Here is a 14625-nt window from a genome sequence, read left to right as displayed (position 1 = left end):
TCTATTCTTTCCTTCCTATAACCCCACTGGGGTGGGGCTGACATTTATTGAACATCCATCATGACTCTTGATGGGAACTGTAGAGGGCCCAGCACTTCATCTTCTCCCAAAAACCTTATAAGCAGAAGTCACCTTATTTTGTAGAAGTAGAAGCTAAATCTCAGAATCTATAAGCAGCTTGCCCAGTCACACCTGTCTCCGGCAAAAATTAAAGTTTACTTCATTTCTAGCTTTTTTTTTGGATGACTAACTGCATAAAATATTCCAACTTCCTTCATGGTGTTCTTAGCTGAGAATTTTCTCTACATGTACAGATACATTTACATGGCTCTCGGAACTCTGAAATCATTACTTCAGCTGATCCTCACTGACACCATTTGTTGGAAAAGCATTTTAAACCTCCTTGGCTGGTTGTCTTCCACTGCTCATCCCTTTCTAGACTTGCTCCTTCCACAAAACATATCTGCTCTGATGGTGTCCGTCTCTCTTGCATGGTGAGTCACTGAGAAAAGCCTCCTGGCCTCTATTTCACCCTGCCTTGCAGCATCTCATGGGTCCATCTCAGCATCCACCCCACACAGACACCATGGTAACAGCCCTCTGAAACCAGCTCTGTTTCGGTTAATGGACTAATTTCTGACTAGAAACTTACTATCACCTTTCTCTGTTTCATGCTGAGTATGCGTTGTTTTCAAAGCCTTGTTTCTTACATCCAGATGTTTTCTGGATTCGCCCTTTCTAATTCGCTTCTGTTGCCACCAGGCTGCATGATCCCTTTAACTAAGATATGCGTGATGGCTTTCAACGTGTTTTCCGGCTCTAGACTCAGTCCACCCAGACCACTTCCGCCGCTTCTCTTACCTTGATTTCTCCACGGCTCTCTAGGGCCTTCTTACCTCATGACTCATCATGACCTGACTGACTCTCCACACTGCCGTGGGGGTTACCTTCCTACAGTACAGTTATCCTGGAGGAATTTGAGAATCAAATCAAACTTCTTGGCATGGCCTATGGAGAATGACCTAATGTATGATCTATTCCACAGAAACATGAGTGCCCGCTCAAAGTCTGGCGTGTGATAGGAGCTGGGCATTCCACACAAGATCCAGTTCCCTTATCTCTGTAAATATGGAGCCTCCAGTCACACTGAGCAACTCAGGGTCTCACATATCCACTTTCTTTCAGGCTTCTAGCAGAACGCCTTGCCCTTTCTCAACTTATCCTCCATCACTCAGGTTAGAGATCCCCTCAACCAGGAAGCTCCCCATGACCACCTCTGTGACTGGATGGTCTGGTTAATTCCCATAGGACTGCTGTGATGTTCTTTGGTTATCTGCTGCTTGCTAGTCTAACTCGCCGGGTAGCTCGTTAGCTCGCTGAGCACAAGGACGATGTACTGTTCATCTCTGAGTCTCCAGGACCATGCACAGGGTCTGGTCCAGCTCTCTGCTGACGAGCGTTCATGCGCTCTTTCATCATGTTGCTTTCCTCCTCAAGAGCATGTGGGTGCCTGCTTCCTCAGACGACTTGTCTTGGAGACGTTTTCCATATGCATCCAAATGAATTTCTCCACATTTACGCACAGGGGATATAACCCTTTTCTTACCTCCTGTGCCACACCCCCCTTTAGTTTTGATTCCACCGCTCTGTGGCCCCAGGTACCCCACCTCCGACCCTGCCACTTACCCCAATCCTCCCTGCCTTTCGAGGCCAGACTCTAAGGTGGACTCACTGTGGAGCCCACTCTGCCTACTGTGAGCCACACCGATCGCTCACTTCTCAGATGTGCCCTCCTATCTGGTGTGCATAGAAGCATCCAGCCTCTGAGAAGTCTCAGTTCATGCATTATAGGGGAATGAAGGCACGTATAAAGAACCCTATAAATATCTATCTCAGTGTACTTACAGGACTCAGAACTGAGTCTTTAGCTATGAACAGCTGGCTTCGAGGAATTACAGGGAGAGTGAAACTTCTTGTGTGACTGATACAGTAGACATCTCAGCTTAATATACTTGAAAACGAATTCTTATCCCCCTTATCTCAACCAGTAGCAAATCCTGTTAGCATAGCATCAGAAATCTACAGACTATCTCCAGAATCTGACCCCTTCTCATCCCCTCCTCTGTTAGTGGTCCAAGCCACCATCTTCCCTAGACTGTCCTCAGTTTTCCTAAGAGGTGTCCCTACTTCGGTCTTATTTCCTTGTCTCAGCAGAGCAGCAGAAGGATCGTGGCACTTGGCAATGGTGTCCATTTCACACAAAGTAGAAGCCAAGGGTCATACAGGGGCCCACGCGACCCTCCATGATCCGCATCCCGGACCACCGCCCTCTTTGCTCTGGCCCCCAGCCTCCTTGCTCCTCCCTGAGATTGCTTCCGGGGTCCCATCCCCACTTCCTTCATGTTTTGACTCAGACACCACTTCTTCAGCGAGCCTCTCAGGGCTGTCTAGTTAAAACTATAGCCTACTTTTGTTTGCTATCCTATCTCTTCTTCCTGTTTCCCTGTTTCATACATAAATAGTATTCCTTTTTTTCCCCCAAAGCACATTATCTATTTCAGTCAGATTCCTTCCTTTCTCCATGAGTGTGCCAGCTGCACGAGGACAATGATCTTTGTTTGTTCACGACTCTATCTCCAGTGTTTGGAACAGAGTCTGGCTTGTGGATATCATATCATTAGCTTCTGAATGAACAGGAATTGTTCCGTGATTACGAAGGTACTAGCTGAGGGGACTTGATGTCTTTCTGTGGTGTATATCATAAGAGGAACAAAGCTGCGGGGACAGTTCAATCATTAGGATCCGTGATGTCCCCTGGGATTTTCTTTCAACTTGCATTAGGGAAAAGAACTGTCCCTGTAGATGAGAACAGGAGCCAGGATGAAGGACATCAGCTTGGCTTCTGAGCCTAGGTGCCTGCCAGAGTGGAACAGGGTGAGCTCGCTGCTCTGACCTCTGTCTAGACAAAGAGCCGAGGATCGCAGGACTTGGGTGTTTCACTGACTCGCTGTGTGTTTATGCACTTTGCTTCTCTGCCCTCACACATTTCTGTTCTTACCAAGAACATCTCTAGGCCTAACAGAAGAATTGTAAAAGTGCAAAGATATATTTAGAACTGAAAAATACACACTTATTGGAATTAAAAAAATTGCTCACCACTGTCAATTGCCAGGAAGAGGGCAGTGTAGACGCTGTTGTGGACGAATGGGGACTCGCGGTCCAGCACTGCAGTGGTGTCAACAGTCCCGTTGATGGGGTTGATATTCAGCCAGCCTGCTGGATCCTTGTAAACAGAATACCTGAAAGAAAAAATCCCCAAACAATGACACATTATATTCAAAATAGGTTCAAAAAATGTTGACAGAGTGCTGGGCACAAGCTCCCATGCTAGCTGCCAGATAATTTTTAATACAAATCCAAAAACATCATTAGAGTGCAGTTGTTCATCCAGAAAGTAATGACTGACCATTAACTCTGGGCTGTCTCTGTGCTGTACATGCACCTCCTGTATTCCTTGTGACGAGCCTGGAAGGAAGGAGCTCGTGTCTGCCCAGCTCTCATAGTGGCAGGGTTCACAGCCTGTCTCCTGAGTTCAAGTCCAGTTACCTCCCCCCGCCCACCTTTTACAGCTTGGATGCATCTTGTACGCAGACCAGCTGGGAGAAGCACTGTCATGAAGGTACGGGCAGGGCACACGGATGCCTGGGAGAAAAAGGAATTATCTGTGATGGAGGGTAACCATGGGGTCCTCTCAGAGGATGCAGCATCTGAACTGAGATGGATGGAATGGGGGGATGCTGTCAGGGAATGGGGGGATGCTGTCAGGGAACGGGGGGATGCTGCCAGGGAATGGGGGGATGCTGTCAGGGAAGGGGGGGATGCTGTCACAGAATGAGAGGACAGACACGTCGGGGAAAGAAGAATATGAATTAACATGGAACAGAGAGAGGCACTGAAATTTTAGTTTCACAGTAGCAAGGATATCTGTTTACTGTGAGGACCCCATCTCCTGGAACACTGCTTAGCACGTACACGGCACTCAATAGATAGTTGTTGAATGAATAGATATTTAGGGACTGGAAGGTAGATGGTTGTGGCTGGAACATAGCTTCTCCAGGGGAAACGGAAAGGAAATGAATTTGGAGGGACAAAGTACAAAGAACCTGAATCATTTAAGGGGTTTGAATTCTAGATATACGGGAAACCATCAAAGAATTTTAAAATGTTCTATACACATTACTTTATTTAAAATAGATAATCAACAAGGGCCTATTGTATAGAACAGGGAACTCTGCTCAATGTTTGTAATCACCTAAATGGGGAAAAAAAATTGGGAAAAGAATAGACGCATGTATATATATCACTGAAGCGCTTTGTGGTGCGCCTGAGACTAACATGACATTGTTAATCAACTACGCTCCAGTATAAAATAAAAATGTAAAAGAATGTTCTTATTCTTTTTGAGGCTGTTATAAAAGTAACACATGCTCATTGTAAGAAGTTCAAGCAATAGAAAGGTACAATAAGTAAGAAATGAGAGTCTTGTCTTATTTGTCTTTGAATGAGAGTCTAGTCTTTGACCTGGGTGGCTGGGCAACTAAGAGGATGCTAGCTGCTATAGACCTTATGACTGTCTTATCTTTTCTATTATTAAACTACAGGCTGTAGATTTCTTAGTTTTCCCTGAACTTTGGCCATTTTAAACCAACTTGTATATTAAAAAAAAAAAACTTAAGTAGGATTTTTTTTTAAAAATTTAGCACTTTGACTTTTTGCCAGGGAAAACAGTAAATATTATTCCAGTGGGAAAGCAAACCAAATCAAAACAAAAACAACTCCACCTCCTCACCCCCCACAAAACACACACCTGGAGAGATAAATGCCTTTGCCAAGGTCAACGGCTAGTGCGCAGCAATGTTGGGATCTGAACTGTGAGCCAAGGCCCTGCCCTTAACCTCCACACAAGCTCTGCCCCATTGCACATGTGGTCAGCATCACCGGGGAGTTAAAGGTATAGACTTCAGAGTGAAGAAGACTCGGGTTCTCTGTGAGCCCATTTCCTCCTCTGTTAGGTGGGACGATCCCAGCGGCCTTGGTGGTGGCTGTGAGGGCCAAGCGAGGCCTGACTCCAGCGTGCCAGTGTGTGCACACTGTGGGCTGCTGTGTGTGCCAGTGGCCACTGGGCCAGGCCCAGTGCGCTCTCTGGATGTGACCCACTGCGTCCCCCGGAGTGTTCTGGAAATGAAAGAGTGACGGGGAGCAGATGGAGAAAATGAACAAGGCTAACGGAGGTTTTCTCAATGCCTCAGCTGTCATTTCCATATTTCTTCAAAACAGAAGAAATGTATATATTACTCCTGAGAGTGAACTGCTTTAAAAACATACACCTTTCAGTTTGATAGTAATTTCCACTTCTACTTGGCAAGATGCTATCTGCTAAGACCCATCTGAAATGTGTCCTCTGCCTGCCTCCCACCGCCCCCCCCCCCCACTGCTTTGAGTCCCCCGGCTAGAAGGGTTAGTCACTCCATCCTCTCGTCCTCGCTGGGCACACACATGGATGAAAATGCCCGTCAGCGGCGTATGGGCCCTCATAGGTCTGCCCCTTCCGCAGCTTTGCAAGGCCTTCAGTTTCTCAGTGTCAGGATGAGGTTCGAGTTGGCTGTGTTACTGCTTGCTGTACCTGGCTTTCTGCTCACCACGCACAGTGGGCGCCACAGTGACCTCTGTGCACCACAGCAACGTGATGAAGTGGGTGTCATCCCTCTCTGAAGATGAGATAACCAAGACTCAGAGAGGCTTAGCCACTTGCCCAAAGCGGCACAGCTAAGAAGCAGCCGAGATGGAATTCAGCACGGGTGTGCCAGGTTCCAGGCACGGGAGCCTAACCAGGATACAGTGTGTCCATGCCCAGGGCCAGGCGCTGGCCGCTCTGCATTCCCTGGGTGGAGTGGAGTGGCTGCCTGTTGGATGTTACTTCATTCTTTCTTTTTCGGTTGGAACATCAAGCAAATTGAAAACACGAAGAATGGTGACATTTGTTTCCCATCTTACAGGGTAATAAGTTCATGGTTGACACAGGAGTGATTTGTGGTGGTTCAATCTATCTGAAATCATGAAAAATTTAAATGGACTGTACTTTGTTCCCTGATTACTTAACTCAGAGTTTAGATTATAAATAAAACCTGAATTAAGTAATCTAGCGCTCCACGTTGGCTAAGAACGCCCTTTTATTCTCCTGTCTTTGTTTGCGGTCCTCCATTGCCACAGTTTTGCACTATAATCAGCATGCTGGCTTCTTGTGTAGGGAAGAGTTATACTGAATAAAAAGCTTACAGAGGCTGGTTGATTGGAAGCTGTCCCCCGAGAACAATGCCCAGTGGTTTAGGTCTATACCTACCACATTCCCAGTGAAAGCAAGAGCTTGAGTGTTTTTACAGGATAATATCCCACTATTTTATTTTCTTTGAAAAATAACCAGGTCTGGGAGCTTGCCTGAGAAAGAATCCACCTGCTAACGTAGGAGACACAAGTTTGATGCCTGGTCCCGGAAGACCCCACGTGCTGAGGAGCCAGGACCCCGTGTGCCCCAGCTCTGGAGCCTGTGCTCGGGAGCCCGGGGGCTGCAACCACTGAGGCCCTCTCACCATCCGGCCCGCGCTCCACAACGAGAGAAGCCACTGCAACGAGAAGCCTGAGCGCCACAACCAGGGTAGCGCCTGCTCGCCGCAACTAGAGAAGAGCCTGTGTAGCAGTAAGACCAAGCACAGCCAAGACTGAATCAACAAATAAGAAATTATGTACATATGAAAAAGCAACCAGGTCTCCACTGCCGTGCTGTTTAATTGCATGCCTGCTGGGCCCCTCGTCCTCTGTTAGTTGATGGACTTTCTCTGTTGCCTCTTCCCACCGAGATGTTGGGGAGGTCTGCCTGGATCCCAGATCTCCTGGGTGTCCCTCTTTCTGCGTCTACTCAGGTTTGCAGCCATGGAGAGGGCAGGATGGGGTCATTCCACTTACTGAGAATTCCCGAGTGCCCAGTGATGTTTACCCTGAACCCACGGCCTCCCAACTCAGAGCTTGTGGAAGCCCTTCGAGGTAGCTGTGCCCCTCCCCAGCCCTGGAGGGTCTACCCCCGAGGGGATGAAAGCCCAGCGCTCGTCACCCAGCCTGCCCTCCTACCTCCTGGCTGATGAGCCCTTGAGACTGACTGGCCAGGCACTCTATGTACGTTTCTGCATTTTCAAAGCTGTCTCTTTAATAACCTTTTGGCGCAAGAATACTGGTGTGCAAGACATTTTCTGTGCTTCTAGGCCTGAAAAATGCACATGCCTTATTAAATTGGAATTTCCAGGCAATTTGTCTGTGATGTGAACTTTGCTTGTTATAAGGGAAGAAAAATCAAATTAAAAAACAAGACGACTTTCAGCCTGTGTGTAGCTTCACAGGAGCTGCTCGTGAGCTTGCCAAGGCTTGGCCTCTTCCAGGTATCAGTGTCAAAGACACAGGCCAGGCTGATTGGTAGATCAGGCCAGTGGGGAGGCGGGGCGGGGGGGCATCTAACCACGCTCCAGGCCTGCATCGTCCTAGGAAGTGGGCTTACTGTTGGCAGGGCTCTGGCAGAGCAGGAAAGGAAGCTGCCAAGCCAGAGGACTTCCAAGCCAGAGGCCCAGCTCTCTGGGGGGCCTCAGCGCTGGTAGGAAAGAGAGAGAGACTTTGACAGGACCACTCTGCAGGCTTCCTGGGTTCACTTCCACCGCACTGAGAATGCACATTTGTTCAGCATGGGATAGCAAAATCCTTGCTTTTATTTTAGACTTAAAAACATTACAAAGTAATTATCCTCAATGGCATCTGGTCCCATCACTTCATGGGAAATAGATGGGGAAACGGTGGAAACAGTGTCAGACTTTATTTTGTTGGGCTCCAAAATCACTGCAGATGGTGACTGCAGCTATGGAATTAAAAGACGCTTACTCCTTGGAAGGAAAGTTATGACCAACCTAGATAGCATATTAAAAAGCAGAGACATTACTTTGCTGACTAAGATCCGTCTAGTCAAGGCTATGGTTTTTCCAGTGGTCATGTATGGATGTGAGAGTTGGACTGTGAAGAAGGCTGAGCACCGAAGAATTGATGCTTTTGAACTGTGGTGTTGGAGAAGACTCTTGAGAGTCTCTTGGACTGCAAGGAGATCCAACCAGTCCATCCTAAAGGAGATCAGCCCTGGGTGTTCTTTGGAAGGACTGATGCTGAAGCTGAAACTCCAGTACTTTGGCCACCTGATGCAAAGACTTGACTCGTTGGAAAAGACTCTGATGTTGGGAGGGACTGGGAGCAGGAGGAGAAGGGGACGACAGAGGATGAGATGGCTGGATGGCATCACCCACTCAATGGACATGAGTTTGAGTGAACTCTGGGAGTTGGTGATGGACAGGGAGGCCTGGCGTCCTGCAATTCATCAAAAAGTCAGACATGACTGAGAGACTGAACTGAACTGAACTGAACTGACTTATCCTCCAATTAAAATAAATAAATTGGTTTAAAAATTTTGCAAAGTAATATAGCTCCTCACTTAATTCCAGCCCAATGGGCCCCCTACATTAAATGAAATATCTGCTTGGGTGATTCAAATCAACCATTTTATTTATGAACAGAACTGGAGAGAATTCCTGGCAGAAGGCAGAGAATTCCTGGCAGTGTTCTGGTGTAGCTCATATAGCTGTGGCTCTGAATACGTACTTCACGTCTCCTGACAAAGCACATAGAGGAGACTGGAGGACATGTGGTCCCAGGGTCCAGGCTCAGGTACACAACACAGGCTGGCACAGGGTTCCTGGAGTGATGGGGATGGCGCTCTGTCCTGCTCCACAGGAACCAGGGCCCAGGAAGGCGATCTCAGTAATAGGAAGGATGTTCCCTGAATGGCGAGATGCCACAAAGGGAAAACGTGGACAGAAAGAGCTGTCCGGTGAGTAGCCTAGGCAGGACCTCTTAGAGTTGGGGGGATGGAGGTAGACTTTGCCCAGCTTAGCGTGAGGCGATGACCTTCCACGAGGACAAGGGGAAGAGCTCCTGACACCTGTAGGCTCTTCCCTGGACTGCCCTCCCAGGCATCCAAGAGCCCCTGGTGGAGTCCTGAGGTCCTCCTGCATGAGGTGCTACCAGATTACAATCCTACCACCACACTCTCCCGGCAGTTGCCATCTTGCAATGGCACATGGACCAAAGCTTGGTCGGTTCCTTACAGACATTCTGACCCTTGTTTTTGTTCAGTAGCTCGTTCATGTCCGACTCTTTGTGACCCCCGTGGACTGCAGCACACCAGGCCTCCCTGTCCATCACCAACTCCCAGAGCTTGCTCAAACTCATGTCCATTGAGTCTGTGATGCCATCCAACCATCTCATCCTCTGTTGTCCCCTTCTCCTTCCGCCTTCAATCTTTCCCAGCATCCGGGTCTTTTCCAATGAGTCGACTCTTTGTATCAGGTGGCCCAAGTATTGGAGCATTGGCTTCAGCGTCAGTATTTCCAATGAATATTCAGGACTGATCTCCTTTAGGATGGACTGGTTTGATCCCCTTGCAGTCCAAGGGACTCTCAAGAGTCTTCTCCAACACCACAGTTCAAAAGCATCAATTCTTTGGCACTCAGCCTACTTTGTGGTCTAACTCTCACATCCATGCATGACCACTGGAAAAACCATAGCTTTGACTAGACGGACTTTTGTTGGCAAAGTAATGTCTCTGCTTTTTAATATGCCGTCTAGTTTGGTCATAGCTTTTCTTCTAAGGAGCAAGCGTCTTTTAATTTCATGGCTGCAGTCACCATCTGCAGTGATTTTGGAGGCCAAGAAACTAAAGTCTCACTGTTTCCGTTGCTTCCCCATATATTTGCCATGAAGTGATGGGCCCAGATGCCATGATTTTAGTTATTTGAATGTTGAGTTTTAAGCCAGCTTTTTCACTCTCCTTTTTTACTTTCACCAATAGACTCTTTAGTTCCTCTTCACTTTCTGCCGTAAAGGTGGTGTCATCTGCATATCTGAGGTTATTGATATTTCTTCCATCGATCTTGATTCCAGCTTGTGTTGGACTACCCTGATGACAAACAACGCACAGCCCACCGCAGGAGCTCCCTTCCCACCCTTCAGTGGACCCGGGTGGGCTTGCTGTGAGTCCACTATCTGCTCTGTCATGGGAAGCAGGTGGTGAGATCATTAGCAAGTACCTTCTGCGTGGACCACTGCGGTGCTTGACTCTTTGCTTCTGTTCTGCTTGCTACTGTCAGTTCTTCAAAGAGCAGCCAATTGAACATTCACCATTTTTCTTTTTGAGAAATGGTTCCTTATTTATTTTGGCTGTGCTGGGTCTTTGCTGCTGCGCACAGGCTTTCTCAGCTGCAGCGGGCAGGGCCTTCTCTCTGGTGGCAGTGTTCAGGCTTCTCTTGTGAAGCACAGGCTCGAGGGCCCTCGGGCTTCACCAGTTGTGGGACAAGGGCTCTGTTGCTCTGCGGCATGTGGAATCTTCCCAGACCAGGGGTTGCATTGCAAGGCAGATTCTTAATCACTGGATCACCAGGGAAGCCCCCAAACTCACCATTTTCAATTTGTATCTCATATGAGTGAGTTCCTGCTGGGAATCCTCCAATAACTTCCCACTGGGCACAGAATAAAATTCAAACTCCTGATGATGTCTTGCAGGCTTTGCCTAACTCTCCACCCTCCTTTCATCTGTCTCATTCGCCTGTGTGTCTGGTGCCTAGAAGAGTGCCTGGCACACTCGGAGCAGGCACTCAGGGGTCGGATGGATGGATGAATGAATGAAAGAACAAGCCTTCTTCCACATGGTTTGGCTGACCCAGGCCTGAGCTCCCACGACACTCTGGGAGACTTGAGGTGACCAGCTTGAAACGAAGCAGCCTGTCTTTCTTCGGCTTCCAGGACAGAGGCTGGATTTCTTCCGGGCTCTGCAGGCATGTAGATGTGCTAGTCCAGGGTCCTGTGGCTCGTGAGAACCCCCCACCCCACCCGGCGCATGATTATCCAACTTTACTAACACTTATTAGCATTAATAATAAGTAATACTTATTAGAAGGCCAAAAAGCAAAATAAAACCAAGTAGCCTTGGTGTTTCAGAGTGAGATGGATCAAGCCCCCAGCGGCCTGTGGCCACACTGGGGGCCTCTCCTCCCAGGGTGCAGCCTGCAGGTCAAGTTCCATGTCTGTTGGTCAAAGGGATGGCGCGGTGGTATCTGTGCCAGGTACCGTTTCCAGGGTGGGTTGTCTTGAAGAAACATGCTCTCTGGGAGAGCAAACCCGGATGTCAGAAGACCAGCAAGGCAAAGCTAATCCCCACTGCAGTTGTTCTCAGACTTTATTTTTATTGGGTGATTAATTGACAGGTCATGCCTCTGCTCAGCACCTGAATGTTTCAGCTCAGCTCAGACCCAGTCGAGAAGAGGTGTTGGCGCTTTTGAGAAGTTGGTGAGCGAGGTTGTGGCAGAGACTGCAGTGGGATAGAAGGATGGCAGAGACCGGCTTCACGCCTTGAAGGTCAGTGAGCACCACCTGGCAAGCTGCCACTGAGGAGATTCCTACCAGTGCCTGCTTAGGGGACAGGCCTTCCCCCTCTGCTGGAGGCCAGGTGGCAAGTGATCCCAGACACTGTTTCTTACCGAGGCTGGGCTGTGGGAGACCCACATGGTTCTGGGGAGGAGCTGAGAGGGTCTGGGCTTCATGCGGAGAGACCTGGCTCAGAGCACATCTCCACCTACCTTGGCCTGGCCCATGGTCTAGAGGAGCCGTCCTCTAACAGGTGACTCTGTTGGCTCCCATGAGGGAAGCTCTGGGCCCCCGATGCCCAGCCTGGGCACTGATGCCCTACATTTTTGGAAGACCTGCTAGGAGCCCAGAGGTCTGCTGGGGATGGGGGAGACTGTAGTGAGCAGAGCAGGAAGCTCCCGCCCTGAGGAAGACTTTCACTAAGGGGGCTCATCCCTGGACACTGCACTTGGCACACGACAGGGGGAGTGCTCAGAGGAGGGGCTGTCTTCCTCCCTTCCCAAGTCCAGGGCTCTGTCATGTGTCCATTGCAGGCCTTAGTCAAGGAGGGGTGGGCGAATGAGCAAACACCAGTGTGTGAAAAGTGAATAGGAAGCAAACAGGTGCAGAATTCTGAGGAGTTGGTGTCCCGGGATTTGCAGGGTGTGTGAAGACGGCCGTGCACCTGGTCCATGACGGACGATGGGTAGTGCCCCGACGGGGTCAGCTGTGTGGAGTCACAGAGCTGCTGACAAGGGGGACGACACATCTTGGGCCTCTGAGCCTCCCACTGCCGGGGGCCGCCAGCTGTTTCCACGTTCCTGCCTTCCCAGATCTGAAGCCTGTAGACCTCCACCCTCTCTGCCTTCATTTCAGCCACTGGTTTCCACTGGGAACTTTGTCCCCAGCTCTCTGCTTGGCTGGCTCCTTGCTACTCTTCAGACCTGAGTTCAAATGCCACCTCCTCCCTCCCAGCCCATTTCAGGGGCCTCTCCCAGGGGCTCCCCAGTCCATCACGCTGTTTCCTCTCCTACAGGCTGTACACTGCACTCAGCTAACACGGCTAAGCATTGATTTACTTGCTCACTGCCCATCTCCCCACTGGAATATAAGTTCTACAAGAGGACAAAGGCTAGTTAGGGCCCAGCTAGCGGTGCAAGTTTAGGAACTGTTTACTGAGTCAGTATGGATGCACTGAGGCAGAATATAAGGAGAGTAGTCAGCCTGTCTGAAACATTTACTTTGAGCCTTGTTTTATGTCAAAAGCAATATTTACAATGGACATTTCTCAAGGGTCTGCTGCAGCATTTAAAATTTCCCATGACCCTCTGAGATAGTCCGTAGGAGACACTTCTACTCATTTTACACGTTTTCCTGTCTGAATTCTAAAAAATGAGAGCTTAATGCTTTCTGGACGAATCAACCTCTTCTAAGCTGACTTCCCAAAAGAATCAAAGAAGGCCCAGGTAATTCTTTGCACTTGTTCTGATTGTTTGAATGTTTAAAAGAACATCACTAGTTTGCATTCCCACCAACAGTGTAAGAGGGTTCCCTTTTCTCCACACCCTGTCCAGCATTTGTTGCTTGTAGACTTTTGGTTCGATGCAGGATACAGGATGCTTGAGGCTGGTGCACTGGGCTGACCCAGAGAGATGGTATGGGGAGGGAGGTGGGAGGGGGGTTCAGGATTGGGAACAGTGTACACCGTGGCGGATTCATGTTGATGTATGGCAAAACCAATACAGTATTGTAAAGTAAAATAAAGTAAAATTAAAAAAGAAAAGAAGTGAAAAAAATAAAAGAACATCACAAAAGCTTTTTGAGTCTGAACTTTTTCATCTAATCGTGATTAAAAGAACATCTTGGTTTAGCCAAGCAGGAAGCTTTGTCTCCAACCTTGCCAGTTCAAAACAACATTCTTAGAAGGAATGAAAATCCCTTAAAACTCTGTATCCTTTGATCTAGAAATTCCTTTGCCAACAATTTAGCCAAAAAACAGTAAGGGAGCAATTTCTAAAATTTGGGAATGCTGGGTTAATAAAATCAAAGCTTGCCCCTCCTTTGCAGGACTTCTCAGAGCCTTGTAAATATAGATTCACACTGTGGATATCCCAGAAAGGGTCTCAGAACAAAGCATTACTCAAACTTATTTGCCAGAGTTGCTCAGCTACAAGAATGTTTCTTCCATCACTGCTGAGCACAGAAAAATATGAAAAATACCAGGTAACTGTCTATCAAGGGGCTTCCCAGGGGGCAGTAGTGGTAAAGAACCCGGCCGCCAATGCAGGAGACATAAGAGATGCAGGTTCGATCCCTGGGCTGGGAAGAGCCCCTGGAGAAGGGAATGGCAGCCCACTCCAGTGTTCTTGCCTGGAGAATCCGATGGGCGGAGGAGGCTGGTGGGCTACAGTCCACAGGGTCGCAGAGTCGGACATGACTGAAGCGACTTAGCACACATGCACACGACTGTTTCTCAGAAGTGACTGGTTACCGAGACAACAAGGCACTGAGTAGACCTTAAAAGGTCAGAGAGACGCAGCCTAGCAGGATGACCGTATTCAAGAGATGCAGGTGGCGGTGAAAACCTCACCCACATACTGCAGAGGTTCATGTGCAGAACAGAGAATGCCCACAGGCTAACTCAGGAGGTGCTCACTGCCGCCTTCTCACAAACATCAGTACCAACTTTCCTCTGGAGTCCAAGGTCGGCTTCAAAACCCCTCTCCCCACCATACCCTGCGTGCCAAGCCCTTTATCACGCCTCTGGGCTCGTAATCCCCCTTGGAAGGGGATGTTAGTGGCAGCCACATTAAGAATAATGGCAATGATGGTAACAGTGATAGAATAGAAGATAATATTAACACTTACTGAGCACTAACTTTGTGCCAGAAACTCCCTCAGTGCTTCACACAGGTCGACTCATATGACCCTCACTAATAGCTTCATGGGGGTTGGGATTACTGCCCCATTGTACAAATGGGGGCGCTGAGGCACAGAGAGGCTGTGTGATTTGCTCCAGGTCACACAGCTGGTAAGTGATAGATCCGTCCAGTCCCAGGCTCCACACTCTGGGCTGAGATGCCT

At 48.6% G+C, this 14625-nt stretch overlaps 1 protein-coding gene across 1 annotated transcript in view; it reads right to left on the bottom strand.

Annotated features, from left to right (window-relative positions):
* CDH13 (cadherin 13) overlaps positions 1-14625 on the bottom strand; it is a 1027771-nt gene that overhangs the window by 26675 nt on the left and 986471 nt on the right. The window contains exon 11 of the mRNA XM_069552548.1: positions 3157-3299. Coding sequence (XP_069408649.1) covers positions 3157-3299 — 143 coding nt within the window. The remainder of the gene's footprint in view (positions 1-3156; positions 3300-14625) is intronic.

The sequence above is a fragment of the Ovis canadensis genome, chromosome 14 (genome assembly GCF_042477335.2).
Source record: "Ovis canadensis isolate MfBH-ARS-UI-01 breed Bighorn chromosome 14, ARS-UI_OviCan_v2, whole genome shotgun sequence".
Lineage (NCBI taxonomy): Eukaryota > Metazoa > Chordata > Mammalia > Artiodactyla > Bovidae > Ovis > Ovis canadensis.
Note: the sequence above shows the minus strand (reverse complement) of the source record. Positions and strands in the feature narration are given on the sequence as shown.